This window comes from Cryptomeria japonica, chromosome 1, assembly GCF_030272615.1.
Source record: "Cryptomeria japonica chromosome 1, Sugi_1.0, whole genome shotgun sequence".
Taxonomy (NCBI): Eukaryota; Viridiplantae; Streptophyta; class Pinopsida; order Cupressales; family Cupressaceae; genus Cryptomeria; species Cryptomeria japonica.
In genome coordinates this window covers 322,338,280-322,357,631 of record NC_081405.1, presented here as the reverse complement: position 1 = coordinate 322,357,631, position 19,352 = coordinate 322,338,280, and the positions used below count along the sequence as shown (strand labels likewise).

Genomic DNA, 19,352 nt, shown 5'->3' with positions numbered 1-19,352 from the left:
CAAAAATTTGATTCTTCGTACCTCCTTCTTTGAAAGCTTAACTATCAACCTTGGAAAAATGAAGAAAGAAGATCAGATTTTGCTGGATAAGGATTGAATTTTGGTCCCCCTTTGGATGAATTATGCCTCAATTAACCTTCAAAAGAACTTCGCCTTCCACTAGCCTCCAACCTCTTAGCAAATTCTGGAAATTAGCCTCCAATTTAGCAAGAAATTTGCCTCCAATCTGGTATAATTCATTCCTCCAATCTGCTCTTGAAATTCGCATGAGAAGAATAATGAATGAATGATTTGAAAGTGCTACAATGCTCCTCTCTTATATAGGGCGCTCACCCTAATGAACCATGAGGCTGACCTAACAAATTAGCAATAAAACAAATAAAATCCCCTTTAGAAGGAGGCCGACTTGCTTATAAAAGCAAAGAAATGGATTTTGAGCGCTCACTTTCATTTAAAATTAAAAAATTAATTTCAAGGCCTCCAAGGTGGATTAATTAATTCAATTATAAGGCCTCAAATCATGCGAATTTGATCTAACCACCCCAGATGTCTTAATTTTGGCAAATTTGAAGAAAATTTGGGAATATTAGGTTTTGATTGAGGCTTAATGAAGTTTCTTGATGATTTCGCCCTGGACCCTTTGGAAGGGTCAGGAGCGATTTTTCAAATTAGGTCTTGAATACCTCATTCCTTGACTCCAAAATCTCCTGGAAGGTGAGTTCATGTGTGCCTTGACCTACTCAAAGTCTTGCATTTCGAATTTATATCATTTTTCATGAGGGAATTAGGTGAAAATGTGAATTTCGCCCTAGACCCTTTGGAAGGGTCAGGAGCGATTTTTTCATTTTAGGCCAAAATTCACCTTAGCTTGATCATTAAACTCCTCCAAGGCAATCTCCAGGGTTCATTTCCTTCCATCACTGGGTTAGCTCATCAAAACTTTGAAGGAAATATTGCATTTTTGGGAATTTTGCTCTGGACCCTTTGGAAGGGTCAGGAGCAAAATTCTCATCTTTGAAAGTCCAAAACCTTTTCAAGGCATTCCAAATAGGTTCTTTCATTGAATTCCAGGCTTAGTTTCACTCAAATCAGGAGGAAAAAGGTGATTTTAGGGTTTTTCGCCCTGGACCCTTTGGAAGGGTCAGGAGCGATTTTTTTAACTTAAGCTTACTCCTTCATCATTTTGTCATGAATCCTTCACTCAAAGCTAGGCAATGGTCTTCCTCATTCACTCCACCCAAGTTTGGTTTGTTCTTGCAAGGCAAAATGGGGGATTTTGAGATTTTCGCCCTGGACCCTTTGGAAGGGTCAGGAGCGATTTTTAGGTTTTAGAACCATTCCTTCATCCTTTCCAACTTCAAATCACTTCCAAGGCATAGAACATCATGCCTTACTCCTCTTTAAGTCCTGAAAACCAAAATCTCATCTTGAAATGTAAGGAAAATAGGAGGATTTGGAAATTTTTGCCCTGGACCCTCTGGAAGGGTCAGGAGCGAATTTCCCTTTGGGCATCAAAATTTGCATCCTTAGCAATCCAATTCAACTTCAAGGCAACTCAAACGTCTTCTTACACCTATGTCTAAGCTTAGATTTGCCCAAACTTTGGAAGAAAAGACAGGTTTTAGGATTTTCGCCCTGGACCCTCTGGAAGGGTCAGGAGCAAAAATCCTTTTCTAGGCTTGGTTGCTTCCTCTTGACCATCTCAATTATCTTCAAAGGACAAAACATACTTCCTCACATTCATTCAAACCATAAAAACCAAAAAGATTGTTTTGACCTTGCAAGAAAAAGGTGTATTTTAGGAATTTCGCTCTAGACCCTTTGGAAGGGTTAGGAGCGAAATTGCCTTTCCTGGGCAGAATCCTTCATTTTCTTCATTTCCAAACATGCCTAAGGGTTTCAACATGCTCTTTCCACCTTTCATCATGCCTTTGATACTCCAATCCGACCAAACTAAGCAAGAAATGTCTCCCATAAAGATTTTCGCCTTGGACCCTCTGGAAGGGTCAGGAGCGAAAATTAGGTTTTAAGCAAAATCCTTCATTCTTTTAAGTTGAAACTTCTTCAGGAGGCAAATGGGAGTTGTCCTTGTTTCATTCATGCCCAAAACTTGACCTTTTTCATTGCAAGATGAGAGCTATTCAAAATTTCGCTCTGGACCCTCTGGAAGGGTCAGGAGCGAAATTGCCTTCCTTGTTCAAAATTCTTCATTTTGCATGCTTCCAAATCTTCAAATGTATCAAATGATGTCCAATCTTCATTCCAAGAGACCCTGCACATAAAAAGTTAGCCAAAATTAGTGAAAAATAAGCTCAAATAAGATTTTTGCTCTAGACCCTCTGGAAGGGTCAGGAGCGAAATCTTCATTCTAGGCCAAATTGCTCAGTGTTCAAGTTTCAAACCACTTCACAAGGCAAAGTTAGACCATTTTCCAAGTTAGGAACAAGGTTTCAAGCTCAAACAAGGTGGCAAATGAAGTTTATGATGAATTTCGCTCTGGACCCTTTGGAAGGGTTAGGAGCGAAAATCACTTTTTAAGCAAAATCTTGATCTTTGAAATCATCCAACTCCCTCTCAAGGCAAGAACATTCAAAAACACCTCCACACGTGCCTTGGAAACTAGGAACTTGGCCTTGATAAGTGATAAATTGAGGTGTATAAGGATTTTCGCTCTGGACCCTTTGGAAGGGTCAGGAGCGAAATTCCTAATCTTGGCCAAAATCCTGACTTCATTTTCACATTTTTCCATCCAAACAAGTGTTTTGCCCTCAAAGATGCCTGGGAACGAGTTGGTTCTAAGTTTGGGTCAAACTAAAATGTCTTATGGAGAATTTCGCTCTGGATCCTTTGGAAGGGTCAGGAGCGAAATTCGCTTTGGACCCTTTGGAAGGGTCAGGAGCGAAATTTGACATTTTAGACTCTCCGTCAGGATCATTTTATGGAATATAACATTTAAGTTATATTCCATATATACTTTCAGGATGTTTGAGAGTGGTTTTAGACCTCCAGGAGTTATATTGCAAAATCTAGTTTTTGGAGGATTCTTCAGTTTTCCAGACTTAGTCAAATTTCAGGATCAAGACATTCCAGACTTAGCCGAATTTCAGGATCAGGGCATTCCAGACTTAGCCAAATTTCAGGGCATTTGAAGATCAGGATGACATTCTAGACTTCATCACTCACCAACTCGACCTAACTCAGACCCTCAAGAATGATACCCACTCACAAAGCAAGACACAATTAGCAATGAGAGCAAAACCAGGCCCTAAGGAAGACTCTCAAAGAAACCCTAATTCTGGGGCCCTATGGACTCACCCTGGCTCAAGCAAAGCCTGTAATCCAACGATCTCCTTGACAACACTCATTCTGCAAAGGCTAACAGACAAAACCTTAAAAGACCTAGAAAACAAACCCTATAAAGCAAAAAGCAGGGGTCCCCATTTGCAATGGGGCGATGTGTGAATACGTCACAATAGTATGCAATCTTCGAATTGCATTGTTCTTCCCAAAATTCCCTCTTTACTTGTATTTGGGATTTTTAATCTCGATTACAAGTTCGGTGGAAATTCTTGTTCTTCCCCTATAGTTAAGGAATTTAACCATTTTTGGTTAAAATTCCAAGTCAAAAAGTGTGAAATACCCCTCCCTTGCAAATTCGGGTTTTAAAAACCGGATTACATGTTGAAGAGTTCTTCCCATTTTCATGAAAATGACTTTCCCGGATTTTCCCATTTCTATCCATTCATGTTCCCCATATCCGTACTTTCCGTTTCCATCATTTCCCGCAAGTCAAAATCTCATTTTTCGTCCATTTCTCCATTTTCGAATTTACAAGTGTACTTGTATTTAGGTTTTAAAACCCCGATTGCATGTATGTCCTTTCCAACTTGTATACTTGTGAAAATTCTCCCAAGATCTGAAATTGGTCAAAGTCAAGATTTTCCCATTTCTACATATTTCCCCTCTTCCTCTCACAAAATCGTGAAATTCAAGAATCAAAGTTTTACCCATTTGGAGAAGGAAGAATGATATTTGCAGCTGACTATGATGTTGCCTTAACTCTCTTAAGTCTTCATCACAACATTCCAGGTTCACAATCAATGTCAGATTTGTCGGCATCTCCAACTCCAAAGAAAATGAAATACAAATATGACAAATATCAGAATGAGGCTGCACCTTCCCAGGTTTCTTCTCTTTTGGATCGCATTAGAGACACGGAGATAGGGCATGTTGATATGGCAGAATTCGTCAATAGGGTAGAAGATCCACAGGATAATAACTTGCAGCGGCTGTTGGACAGCCATATCCATCATGCATCTTCCTTCCCGGTGGCTGCCCTAGAACCTGAGTTCGTTCTTGCATGCGCCCATCATTTTGACAAGGAATCAAGAGTCATAAAAAATGATGATGGAAGCCATAATTTGTCTCGATGCGGATACAATCGAGAAGGTCTTCAGAATACCTCTTGCACCTGTTTATATGGAAATCACCAAAGAAAGTACAGCGGAATATTACGTGAAGAGGGAAAAAGATTGCAAGCAGCACATCAATAGGTGGATCCAAGAGCCACGACCTTCCTTCTCAAGGTGGGCAAAATTGTACCGTTGTGATTTCAAATGGGAGATAGGAGACACCACCACTCTTCTCAGCAGGATGATGGGCCTTGAACATTCCAATGTCTTTGAGCCATGGATGTATCAGTTCATTATGTTCATACGACAGTCACATCACATTTCATGGGGGGAAGTCATGAGCGATGCCTTGTGCGAACAACTTGCAGCAGTTCGTACCACCATGACCTTCTTCATGAATTTTTATTTGGTATATTTAGCAGCATCACTTAGACACTTTCCAGGTCTTTCTACCAAGGGTGATCACTTGCTTATACCAGTTTGGGAATATTATGACCAGTTGCCATTGAGACCCAGCATACTGCATTTTAGAAGGGTCCAAGATGCATTCTTCGGATATTTCATGTGTCAGTTTGACATAAATCTCAGGAACAAGAGAGTATCAGATGAGGCATGGGTCAAGGTGTCTAGGTATGGGTGTTTGTTTCTGCAATTTCCCACCTTCACCTATATGAGGATAGGATGCTATGATGGTCAGCCATACATGCTTCCGAGATACCCAACCGATAAGATAATTCTTATGGAGTTGGGAAGACAGATCATGGCTGTTCACACTTTTCAGTCTGCTAGACACAAGCTTGGAATAGGGATCTCTACCACAAACCCATTGAAAATTGGTCAATACTCCCTTGTCACATCTGTGAAGGCTAAGGCCATGGAGGCTGAATTGTAGGAAATCAAGCTTAAGAGGTTTAAACCTAGAGCTGATTTTGATTATAGAGGAATGAAGGAGAAAATCAAGAAATTCTTTGTGCATGTTCATCGCATTGAAGACATCTGGGTAGATCTCCGCACAGAAGCCGAAGTCCTCAAGATGGATTACTGCAGGCTCACTGTTGAGCAAATTGTTGGTTTGAACTTGGCAGTATCCCACAAGGGATGATTGATAACGGGCATATACTTGATCCTGAATACACTTCACGGAGGGTTGAGGAAGCTCCACTTCCTTTGATCCAATGGTCTCACAAAGAGTGCATCTCCATCCTTGACAGATTTCAGCCTATCGTGGCCAACACTAATGCATGGCTGAAAAGTAATGCTGTTAGACTTATAAAAATCAAGGCTGGTAAAGAAGATGATTCTACGGGGCCTCTTGGACGGAAATCTGAGATTCAGATTGACAACAAGGAGGGTGCTTCATCTTCAGGCACAAGTATCAAGTTACGAGTCAGTCGTGCAGTAGTGCTACCTCCTGAGGAGACGACTGTTCGTGGGAAGGAAAAATCACGATTCCATGCTCAGGTGATCGATCTGGATAATCCAGAAGAGGGGCAGCAATCTGATGATGCTCCTAAGTCTCCAGTTTCAGACTCGCCTCATGAGGTCATTCCTCCAGTTTCCATTGAGACACCTCTTTCTCCTCCTGATTTGCTTGTGGATGAGTCTCCTCAGATTGTAATTCCCATTTCAGCATACGAGCCATCTCCTGATCATCAACAAGAAAGTGTGTTGAAAGTTCCTGAGAATATTCCTACTTGCATTCAGTTATTAGAAATTGATACTTCCACTTCTGGTTTTGAAGAATTCATGAGGCAATCCTCATGCCCATTGGTAACTGAGCAAACCGTGGTCACTGTCCAAACAGATATTCCTCCCAGGATGACCACGGTGATTCAAATAGAAACTGCTTCTCCTTTGCCTACGACTGTTACTGAAGGGGAGTTGATGAATTTGCCTCCATGGCTTAGTTCTTTTACCCCGAAAAGGAAGAAGCAAGAAATCTCACCTGATGCCTTTGATTACCAGCAACTCAAACAGTCTAGATCCAAAGTTGCTAAGAAGGCCAAGACTATCTCTAGGGTAGCTGTTGATAGCAACAAGATGAAAGTAGCTGAAATTGTGGAACCTATTGTAGATAAGCCACTTGATGAAATGTTAGCTGCTGATTATAAGGTTACAAGGATAGAGTTGGGCAAGCAAACGCATGAGGTCATTAAACATGATGCTCAGTTTTCTGTTGCTTCGCTGGTGCAAAGGTGTGATGAGCTTCTAGCGAAGAAAGACAAGCTAGAAGAGGAGAACTGACAACTTATGGCAGCCATTCATAAAATCACAAAACCTGCTATTGAAGGGAGTAACTCCATAGGTTCTTCTGGTTCCCAAGAATCGATTCGTGGAGTGGAAAGGGCTGCTCAAAAGGTACAAGCACTGGATTCCTGGGTTGATCAACTTCATGATCAATGTGTACAAGTAATAAAAGACATTTTTCAAATAATGTCTAAACTAGAGACCATTGAGGAGAAATTGGATCAGACTTCTAACACTTTCAAAAAGAATTTGGAAAGTGTTGAGAAAAGTCTGACAATCTGGCGTACCATGCCCCAACAACAGTTGAGTATTTTGCAGGAGCATGCCATCATCTCTTCCAGGGTCATGTACTTGGAATTTGAAGAACTCCTGGAAAACAAGACCCTTGTTCTTAAATCCTTCATTGAGAAGATCGGTGATGCAAGGAGATTCCGGGGTGAAGTTTACCGAGATTTGTCTCACATTGTGAAAGGGCCTCTTGCAACATAGTAAGTCAGGATGGAGAGCTGATTCCAGAAGAAGAAGTTCTTGCTGATTTACAGATGAGGATTCATAATGAATGGAGGAGCGAACAATTCTCGGCAGCTTCGATTCAAGCATTGATGAAACACCAAGCCTTTCTACATGAAATCCAGTCTATCCTGGATAAAAACAATTCTGCGCTCCTGTGCTGTCACGACACTATTGTGAAGACTATGGTTGTTGCCAAGAACACCCATGAACCAAATCTCGAGGAACTGCAAGCGAGCATCTAGAAATTTCAAGGATTTGTGTCTTCACAAAATGCAACTTAAGTGTTTTTCAATATTTAGTTGAATTTTCCCTCTTTTGTAATCTTTAGTTGTAATTTAGTTTTGGCAATTTACATGTAAAAGTTTTTTTTGTAAAATGCAAGTTACACATTACTTGCACTTTTGTAATTACATGTAAGGCAACTACAAGTTGTGTCCGATTAGGACTGTAGTTGGAATAAGTCTTAGTTAGTTGGTCAGTTAGTTAATGAAGTCTCAGTTAGTTATTGAATGAGTCTTGGTGGTTGAGAGAATCTCTCAAGTTAGTTAGGATCCTCCCACCTTTTTTTCAAGGCTCCTCTTCTATAAATACTTGAGTTGTCCATTGTAATTATCATCTTTTGAAAAGCAAGCAAAAACTCTGCCAAATTTACAGCAAGAAGTGTTTGAGCTTATGTATGTGATTGAAAGTTTTTGAAGAATAATAAAGAAGGATTACTCAAGTTTTGAGTCTTTGAGCTACATGTTTGAGTTTGAATCTTTTTATTTCTTCTATGCAAAGTGTTTCTAAAGGAGCTTAGTCCAATCTGATTTGAATTCTTTGAGCTGCAAGTAGAGAAGATTAATTAAAATAGGAAACTCTCTTGAAGGAGCAGCAAGTCTTTGAGCTTGCATCTATTCTTGAGGAAAAATTACTGTTTGATAAGAAATAGCAGCAAGTCTTTGAGCTTGCATTAGTTCTTGTCTTTGTGTTAAAAGAATAGATTATTCCAGTCTTTGAGCTGTTATCTTTTATTCGTTGTAAAATTTAGTATAGCAAAGGGTAGATAGGACTTCCAATAATCAAGTCTTTGAGCTTGATATTGCTGTCCCGTCCCGAAGGAAGTGACGGGAGTCTTTGAGCTTTCAGGAAACTTCATTTCCTTTCTCTCATTTCATTTAAAAGTGGTTACTGCTGTTCATATTCAATCACTATCCTTTTCTATGAAGAGAAAAGGATATTGTCTTTCTTGAAAAAAGAAGAAAGATTGCTGACCCATCCTATTTTATTTTCCAAGTTGTAGTTAGATAGGGGGAGCCTTCCCTTAATTAGGAGAGTTTATACTCGTGTGCTGTGATTGAAGCCACAATTTTGTATATTTCCCCAAGTGTACAAAATTTTCAACCAACAAATATCACACTTGATATTGACATGCATTCCTCATGAAGAAAGGATGGGGCAGTGTTAGAAGCGCACACAGTATCATCCACAAAAACCTTCATTTCACTGCTTTCGTCAAGCACAACCTCCAAGTTTCCTACCAAGAAACTCGTGCAATCATTACCTAAAATAATATCTTTCTCATGACTGTAAATTGCACCTTCAAGTGAAGATTACTCCTCGAATGCGACTGCAATAGATGACCGATTTTCTGATTTGGCGACCTTCGTGATGACATCTCATTCACATGGCTTATCAATCATGACCTCTAAGTCACCCACCAAGATACTCTTGCACTCCTTTAATCAACAATCAATTCTTTAATCTCATGAACACCATTGTACCCATTTGTAATATTAAAGTATCTCCCAGCAAACGAATTATCATTGTCATCTTCCCTCTTAAAACTCCTAAGGTAATCCCAAATCTCTAATCTTTCTTTCTTAGAGTTGGGCCCTTGGATATTGGAAATGATCATTTGACTACCATTTCTTAATTTACTACAAATCACTAAAAGTCAAAATTGTTTAGTCTCAATGAGAAAACCTAAAATGAAGTTCTTATTCTAAATGATGGCCAACCCACCCGCCGAACCAAGAGCATCCTTGACCTCTCCTTCTACGTTTTTGTAGATCCTAGGCATCATTTCCTTGAATTTCTCCACATCCACTTTGGTCTCTTGAATTAAAGCCACGCCCAGTGCTTCCGTTTCTATCAGCTATTTCAGTAGACATTTTTCCAGGACATTTAGAACTCGGATATTCCAACTCAAAATCTTCATTGATTTATGGGAGTAGGGAGGTGCTTGCTTTCAACTTTCATGGACTTCCTTATTGATACTTGTGAACCGTCCTCCAAATCATCAAATGCCTTAGATTTGGCTTTGTATGCCTCCAATTTCCTCCCTTTGCTATTAGCTCCACTCACATCTAACATAATATTATTCTTTCCTCCAAATTTATTCATCCTCCTTGAAGCAATGTTCCATCTATTTTCTTTATTTTCAATCATTACTGTGTCAATATCACTTTTCCCCTCGTTATTGGTCTCTAACAATTTTAAAATTTGTCAACCCATTTCCACCTCAGTATCTTTTGCTGCCTATATAACATTCTTAATATTCTTCAAAATATTTCCTTCCACCTAAGGATTTGGGGATTCAATTTTTGCCAATTTAAACATCTTCTCTCTACTGGGCAACCTCCTCCTGGGGCCCCTGAACTCTCTCCTAATCCCCTTATAATTTAGCGCTTGGCACTGCATTGTCTCCAACCTTGCACTCCCCTTCCTCCCCACATTTAACTCCTCCCCTTTAAAGAGGCCCTGCATTTGTCCCCCTTAAGGACCTTTTAAATATCATTGATCTCCCATTTTGCCTCCCCCAATGTCTCCTTATTGCAAGCCTTATTTTTAGAATGAATTCCTTCCTTGTGATCTTTGACCTTGGTTTTGCCTTTGAAATCACAAACCCTAGTCATATGTCCAATCTATCGACACTTATAACACCTATTCTACTAGCATTCATAGTCTAGCTCCTGCAACCAATTACCAAGAACCAAGGAAAACCCTAGGGTATGTGAGAGAGGTTTGCTCAAGTCCATCTTAACACAAATTTTAGCAAAAGTCACGAACTTCGCATTTCCTGAAGGATTCACACATTGAATCTATTACCCCTTTGAGTTACAAATTAAACTGAAATTTTCCTCTGTCCAAAGCTCTTGTAGGAGTTTATACTATCTTATCCATAGTAGTGCCTCTCTAATGAGTTTCGAATGAGGATTGAAACCTGGGGTCCAAGCCCTTATATAGATCTGCATTCCCCATGAAGCACAACTCTCCTCTCGGAATGCTATCCCCTTAAAACTCCAATTGAAAGACAATCTGCAAAAACAATAATGCCATAAAATTAATTTTTGGTTTAATCCCCATCCATTTTTTATTTATCCATTTTTTAACCAATCCATAGATAGCCAAATCCCAATGAACTTTGCAATTACCACATTCTTCTTCAATTTTTCCATCTTGGAGTTGAGGAAGTTTTCTAGAATTTCAACACACTGAATTTCCCTTGAGATTGAAATGTTCACATTCTTGATTGCAATTCTAGTGCATCTCCCCCTATTTATCCCTTGTTTCTTCTTCAGACCCAAATAATGAAGCAAACTACCTAAATCTTGGGCTTCATCAACAGGAACCTATACTTCTACTTCCTTCTATTCAGCTTTGGATTGCTACTTTATTGCCTTTGATTTTGCCACCTGTGCTCATTTTTTCACTTTCTTTACCTTAAGTATTTTAAAAATAAAAATGTGTTCTAGCATAAATCTATAAGCTTGTTCTTCACATTAATAAAAATCAGTGTTTCCTGGAAACATGTTTCCACCCTAAAGGCACACGTTTCGGAAACGGAAATGATTTCAGGGATGGGGGATGGCTGGAAACATTTCCAAGCCATCCCTAATCTAGCAAAATTTTCGGAAATTGTCCTAGAAACTCGGAAACAGTCAACTTTTTCGCCGGAGACTGTTGACCATCCCCGAGGTGGTTGGGGATGCCCAAGCCATCCCCCGACCGTCCCGGGTATGGATGACCATTTCTGGCGGCAAAGGCAGTTAAAAACAATATTTTTTATAATTACAGCGATATTTATTATTAATTTTTTTATTTTAAAGAAAGCGATAGCGCTGCAATAAAAGAAGATATCTTTAAATGGGTTGCACTTAAGTGGTTCCTATTTTCATGTTCACTATCTGATCACTCAACTCAATCCAAAAAAGTGACTGATGTAATTTTTACTAATTTTCATTTAACCATGGGATTGCTAATTTATATACCTAATACATTTTATGTCCTATACGGTATATGCAATGCTCTCTTTAAATTGGTTACTTGTGCACCTATATTATGATGGCATCATTGAAATTTGTAACCACATTCCTACATCATTAAACCCAGCCAACTCCCAGGGAGAAACAAGTTTATGAAAGCAAGTTGTCGACATCAGCTTAGTCTTGTTGTCTTGTATATTATATGCTTCAAGACATTCAAGATCTATTGTACAATCTATGGACTCACAGAATTATGCTTGATTTGGGTCACAACAAAAAGACTATGGGTGTTCAATTTCCAATTATCACAAGAGATATTATTTATATCTAACAGAGTACCACGTGGGAACCAGCATCTGCTGCAAGAATTTGAGCTAAGCTTAAGAGTTGTGCATAAAATTGGCACTTAAAGGCCTAAGAAAATTGACACTACCAATTGGCACAAGCTGTTGGATCTGGACCAATGTTGGTGTCCATATAGTTTGGCACTAATGGATGGCTCAAAGCCAAACATTGACCAAGTGAGTAGTGGCAAATAGTTGGCACTATGCTGAAGTTGGCACAGCTTTTGCAAAGGTTAACTTTGACAAAGTTTGGAGCAATAATTTAGTGCAACAAATTTGACACAATGAATGTTGCCAAACACAAGTGCTTAAATAAACAGTATAATGTCAATATAGAGCTAGAATTCGGTATAATGTCAATGATTGTAGATTTAAAATCTAGATTCTGATTAATAAATGTTATTATGTTGCTATGATGAATGTTTACTGTGTTACAATGTTATATAAATTTCAGATTTCCATATATATATATATATATAGCCGTTCCCTGTCGTCCCCTGCTCCGGGAAATAAAAAACGTCCCAGAAACCCGTTTCCCCATCCCCCTATCCCCCCATCCCAGAAACTCGGGGTAATATAGATAAAAATAGTGATTTTCATTTTCTGAGTGTTGTGATAGCTTCTTTGATGTTATTTAAATTAAAATAATTCTTTTATTAATGTGTTATGAATATTCTATTAAAAAGGAAGATTTGAGACAATATTTGTTTTATTTAAATCTTGCAATTGAAAAAAATAAAAAAATTGAATTGTTGGAAAATAGAAAAGAAAAAGTGATTTTATTGGAAATTGCTAGATTCCTTAGAAAGGTAAATTTCAAATATTGACATACTAAAATGAAAATTCTAATGTAGACAAACAACTACAAGCAATTTGAATAAAATTATTAGAGGATACGAATGAAGTCATTGACAAAGATGAGCAAATGTGATAAGCAACAAATGCTCCCATACCCTCTGAAAATCCTTGGCACAGAATTTCAGATATTTTGCAGGAGCAAACTTAGTCGATTCCAACCCAAATGACATGCCACCAGATCTCAAACCTTCATTACAGCTATGATGTGTGGAACTGCTTGGAGTGTGTCCCTTGTCCACCAACATATGATGGCACCTGCATATACTTGGCCTTGTTACAAAGTGAAAGAGGAGCATTGCACTTCTCACTCATTTTATGAATTTCTATACACTTAAAAATAATGGTTATTGAGCTTAGTACTATTTTTTGCTTCATCTCTGGTATTCTGAAATTTATTTAATCAATCATTGTAACTCCAGATATAGGTATAGACTATGTACGTAGATTTGACTATATTTTGATTCAGACAGGCTAGGTTTTGTCTGTGTACTGCAACAGCAAATTACTGTAAAATCCCTTGCTACCAGTCTGATGAATATGCCTGATTCTTACTGTTGCAAGATTGGTTCAGCTGCAGGCTGTTCATGACATCACTCAAAAAGCCACAGACCTTGCCATATTGGTTGTCCAGACATTCATCTTTATAAGTAGTTTCTCCTTTCAATAGAATACTTAATAAAAGAAAAAACTATTGAATATGCGTACATGACATTGTTTTTTATTACCAGTGTCATTTAGTGCTGAGTATTGGTTTGTGCAGGCGGCTGGTCGAAAGTTTCTGCTACGTGTTTCCTATCTTGAAATTTATAATGAGGTAAGGATGTTTAATGATCGACATATAAATACCTGCTAAATCATTTGTTGAGTTGCATTGCTTGTTAATTTTTTCTTAAAATGTTTCATCCAATTCTATTGCTTGGCAAAAGATACTCTCTATTGCTTGAGACAATTTATCTGTTTATATTTTGCTACATGATTTTTCTTGTATACAATTTTCTTTTTGATATAGTTTTTGAAAAATTAAATATGATGGTATATCTTCGTTAACATTGTTATGGTAGTTTAAATCAAGCTCTGTTTGAAATGGATGATAAATAAAATCTGATGTTATGGTATTCCAAGAATAAAGGAAGGACATGTCTCTTTTAGAACCATCTTAGAAAGATTCAATGCTTATAATAATCAATCTTGTCTATTTGTTTTTTATAAACACTATCTGCTTGTGATCTCGCTCCATTTATACTATGGAGAACAAAGCATTTTTAGCATATGTACATTAGATAATAATTTTTAGCATATGTACACTCTTGTCATTAGTCTTCTCGAATATTACTTGATGTTTATTTTGTTGTCTGGAAGACTTTTTCTTTCGGGGGGGATGATGTAGTTGGCATAAAATGCCTATTGTTATGTTTGATAATATTGGTTATCCGACAATGTATTAATTAATTGTATTAAGTGGGTTGTCACTTTCGGGTAGTTATGTGTCCGTTGGTTGATGGTTGTGTTCCTCTTGGCAACCATCGGGTCCTCTAAATATGTTGTGTACCGCCAAGGAAGGTAGTAGGATATAGTCAGATCAATTGTAATCCTTGGCCAACCATCTCTGGTCTTCTTCTTTGTAATAATTTCATGTGCGAATAAATATATATTTTACTCTTGTGTCTGGTATGCATTGCCATCTGTAGTATCACTTCCCTATTTAATTACCAAATATAGTAGTAAACATCCCTTTTTGATGGCTTGTCTTCAATCCTCATTTCATAGGCAATAAGAATCCCATGCAACTCGTCCCTTTTCTATTTGTTTAGATCTCTCATTTGTTCAATAATGGAAACTTTGAAATCAAATCTTATAGGAAAGGACCCTAATACCTTTTGAACCATCACATCTTCTCCAATTGTTTCACCAAGACCTCTTATTGTGTTCACGATTGTTGATGTGTTTTTTATGACTACGTCGAACACAGAATAAAGTTGCTTGACGGTCACTTCACTCTCTCTTGATCAAAATGCGATTGTATGCTAAGATTGCAAGAAGTTCAAACAATTGACTCCAAGGTTCCTTTATGCTACGGACGTGACTTAGTTGGCTGATGTGATTTGCTGGTAATCCAAGGGAACTTACGTTTGGATTGTTCTTTCACTTCTTTGTTGTGGCTTGAACTCCATCATCGGATATAGCGATTTGGTGATGCTTCTGCTTTGAATGAACTAAAAATAAAGGGGAAAGGGTTTAGAAGGATCTAAATCTACTCCTAAGGGCAGTGATATCAACAGTTAATGCTTTGGTTGACAAACTCCAAATAAACCAAGCTCTGCTTTGCCAAGATCAACTACAACTTTGCAAGAACTGGTGCAATCTTCTGAGGATGTTGAAGGATTTTCACATTGAGAAAGTGCATTTGAATACCCAACATGACACAATCCAAACGACTATTCACAATCGAACTTAGCATAAATTTGGGGCTTTAGGCTAATTTTACACTGCAACTTACAATCAACAAGATGCAAAAAGTATGAACCATGGGAATTCATCAAACACTATTACATTCTCCATTGAAATCAAAGCACTTTATCTAACAACTGAGAAAATAAAATTCTACTCTAAGTGAGGAAGGTGAAACCATGCAAGTTTTGAAAAATACTTAAGTCGACACCATCAGAGAATAATGTTTCACTGTTATTATTTCAAAAACTCACTGCAACAATTTCATACAAATCTCCCTCCTTTTACAAATGAAGGGGTCACCCCTTTATATAGGCTTCTGGCCTTGGCTACATGCAAAACCCTAATTAGGGTTTCCCCCAAAGATTCTCCACTCAAGATGTAACAAGGTGGGGATCAACAATTAATACCCATAAAGTCCATATACAATTAATTACAATCCTGCCAAAAATGGCACCCATAAAGCATCAATTAACCATTACATTCAAAAAGTGCCCACTATGCAATGAATGTACCCTCATGCAAAAATCACCCATGATGCCATAAATGCACCATCATCTCTTGAACATGATGAATGCATGCAGGAGGAATTTGCCATAATGCCATAAATGTGATGACTGCATGCAAAGAGATGCTTCATTAGTTCAGTGTGCGTTGACTCGACTGCCACTTGGCAAGAAAACCTTGGAGAGAGAAAACTTCAGGAGAGAAGAATTTGATCCATGAAGAATTTTCTTGAAGTTTCTCAAACTTTCCTTGCTTTGGAGGAAATTTTTAATGATTTTCCACCATCTCCTATTTCTAAGGAACTTTCCAAAAATAGGGTTTTAGGTTCCAAGAGACAAAAAATTATCTCACGAATCCAAATCTGAAAAAAATTTGAAATTTGGATGAATTTTGATGCCTGAAATGGGATTTTTCAAAAAATTTTCCGAGGGGAATTTTCTCGTTTTGTTCATCTTCGATTGCTTCCTTGCCTTGGAATTTTCATATTCTTCCTTGGGCGGAATTTTCATGTCATGGAGGAATTTCATCTTGGAAGGAAAATTCCTTTCTTACCTTCATTTGGCACCCATTCCTTTCCTGTAGCGCATTTTCTCCATGGTGAAGGAATTTTGATGTGGAGGAAAAATTCCTCCTTAACCTCATTTTGACCTTGATTCTACTTTACCCCTTGAGGAAGGAATTCCTTCATGCCTTAGCTAACTTTCACATTTCCCAAGAATTGTCCTAAAGGAAGGAATTTTTCCACTTTCTTGGAATTTCTTCTTCTTGGGCGCAATTCTTCCTTGAGGAAGGAATTTTTTCTTCCTGAACCTTGATTTTTATGTCTTGTTTCCAACCTTGGGCACATTTTGGAACTGGAGAAGAAACTTTGGAAATTTGTTCCTTGAGGAAGGAATTTTTGTGCTCTTTGAATTCATCATGTCCGCAGGGAGCTTTTTGACCAGCTTTTCACATCTCCTATTTTTTTAGGAACTTTCCTAAAATTTAGGTCCCAGGTCCAGGAGATAGAAAATTATCCTACGAATCCAAAACTGCAAATATTTTGAAATTCAGACGAGATTTGGTGTCTAAAAATGGATTTTATAAATTTTTGCCCGAGGGGATTTTCTGTTTTTTCAATCCATTCCTAACCTTCAGTTTCCTCCTTGACCCTTGGATTTTCATGCCTTCGACAAATTTTCAATTTTCCACCTTAGGCAATCAATTCCCTATGTCTTGGAATTTCATTATTTCCTTGATTCTCTTTGACTTAGCCATTTCAACATTCTTCCTTGGCTAGGGCGCAATTCCTCAAGGAGGGAGGAATTCATGATTTTTTACATTTTCCATGTATTCTTCATTTTGGTGCCCCTTCACAATGCTTGGGCAGATATTGACCATGAAGGTTGAATTCACACTTTTTCCATTCCTCCTTGACTTCTCCATTTTGGCGCCCTCTTGAGTAGGGCGGATTTTTGCATAAAGGGAGGAATTCATGATTTGTTGGACTTCATCCCTTGGATTTGGTGCCTTCCACAATGCTAGGGCGGAATTTTGCATAGGTGGAGGAATTCACCATCTTTCACACTTTCCATGCATTCTTCATTTTGGCACCTTAACTCACTCATGGGCGGATTTTTACATAGGTGGAGGAATTCATGATTCTTTCAATTCTTCCATGACCACTCCACTTTGGTGCCCTCCATCATTCCTAGGTGACATTTGTCACTGAGGAAGGAATTCACTTGTTTTGCAATCTTTTCCTTGTCTCCCTTGTTTTGGTGCCCTCCTAGTTGCTAGGGCGCAAATCTACCTAAGCCAAGGAATGCACAACTTTTCTATCCTTCCCTGACCACTCCACTTTGGCGCGCTCCTGAGGAGTAGGGCGGATTTTTCCATGTGTGGAGGAATTCATGATTTCCTTTCTTCTTCCTGACTTAGGTGAATTTCTGAGCTTCTTCCAGATCAGGCTACCATATATGGATTTGAGGTGATTTCCCAGACAGAGACAAATTTCTCGATCTTTCCACTTTCGAAATGGGCTTCCAATACTTAGCCAATTTTGACTGATTCTATCTGCTTTTCAAACCTTCCGGATTTAGAAGTAGTCATGAATGCTTGATCTTCATTGCCTGCTTGAATGGTCCTGTTAGAAATAAACTTTCCAAAAATAGAAACTTTTAGATGGTCAGTGTTAGACCCCAAAACAAGACATAGAACTTACTAAAAATAGTAAGTTTGATTTTTGGTAAAATGAAGACATTCCAGGGCTCAGTAAAATCCCTAAAAAATAGGAACATTCTAAAAATAAAAAGTTTCTTTGTTTTCGCTCAAATTTTACCGGGAGGCTCCTCGAAGGGTCCTGATTCCAATGCAATGCTCAGTTTTTCCAAAATCCTAAACGGAAGGCCTCAAATTCAAGTCTGAAGGTCAAAACCCTAAAACAGACAAAACAAGCTCTAGACTTAGCCAAATTTGCTCAAATGAGTTGTAGACTTGATCAAACTGACCCCCAAACACTTGCAAACTGAGAGGAGACTAGAGGGACTGCTGTGAAAAGACCCAAAAAACAAAGCCAAAAGACCGAAAGGGCCTAAAAAGAAGGGGGTCCCCATTTGCAATGGGGCGATATTGTGAAAATGTCACAACAACGATCTAATCAACATGAAGCAAATAGGAGGCTATGTTCTCTTCATTTTTCATTTTAAGGCTTTCAAATTGTCTTTGATGTGTTTGAAGCTTTTCCTTCTTCACTTTATCATCTCCTTCATAGATATTCTTCAACTTATCCCACATATTCTTAGGTGATTTGCAATGCATAACTATTACAAACTTAGATTTGGATAATATACACCAAATTGCATTTGTGGCTTTCACATTGTTATCACTTTCTTTCTTTCCTATCATAAGGGCTATGTAGCCATTTAAAATTGATTGCCGAATTTCATACCCTAGGGCATTCAAATAGGTTTCCATCTTTAGGTTCCAAAAGGGATAATTTGTCTTTATTTTTCTCCTTCCTTGCTCTGCCTTGTGAAAATGCATAAGGGGGTCGAATTTCCTTTTGCATCCCCTTGCTCATCTTTATTAAGTGATTCATTAATATCACTTAATATTTGATTTTCAATGTATCATATTTATTAAGTGATCTTAATGAATCACTTAATAAATATGTCTTTTATAAAGGTTTTGAGCATAAGTTTTTTTTAAAATAAAATAATACATATTATTAAAGTAATTTAAAATTAATCACTTAATCAAATTTTTGTTTTATTTTTTACACTTAAAATCAAAATACTATTAAATGGAGTTAATATAAATGTTTATTAAAGTGATAAAAATAAGTCACTTTATTAAATATGTTTTCTCATTACATTTATCGTATTTTGACTTTAAATGTAAACATAAAATAAAACAAATGTTTAATTAAGTGATAAATTTTAAATCACTTTATGAGATATTTATTTTAATAGGCAAGTCAAAGGGATATTTTTACATTAATGAAGGCTTGCAGACCTGTCAGGGATATTTTGGGGCCATTTATGATGCATTTGAGTGCTTTTATGGTAGGGCATGGGCTGGCTTGACTTTTTCTTAAGTGTATTCCCTTTCAGACTTGTTTTAGGGCTTGAATAATGGGCTTTATGTTTCTGCTCGCCCAAGAGGAGGTGGGGATATTTTATTCATTGTTTGCTTTTGGAAAAGCATATATACCTCCTTTAGTCTTCTTTTTAGGGGTTGTGACTTGTTCATTTCTGTCAGACTGTAATTTTCAGAGTTCTTTCTGCAGATAGTGC

The 19,352-nt window shown here is 37.8% G+C and overlaps 1 protein-coding gene across 5 annotated transcripts in view; it reads left to right on the top strand.

The window, feature by feature from the left end:
• Nucleotides 1-19,352, top strand: part of LOC131073169 (kinesin-like protein KIN-7C, mitochondrial) — a 344,338-nt gene that overhangs the window by 108,904 nt on the left and 216,082 nt on the right. For all 5 annotated transcript variants that reach the window (XM_058009569.2, XM_058009568.2, XM_058009570.2 and 2 more), the window contains exon 6: nt 13,382-13,435. In XM_058009569.2, coding sequence (XP_057865552.2) covers nt 13,382-13,435 — 54 coding nt within the window. The remainder of the gene's footprint in view (nt 1-13,381; nt 13,436-19,352) is intronic.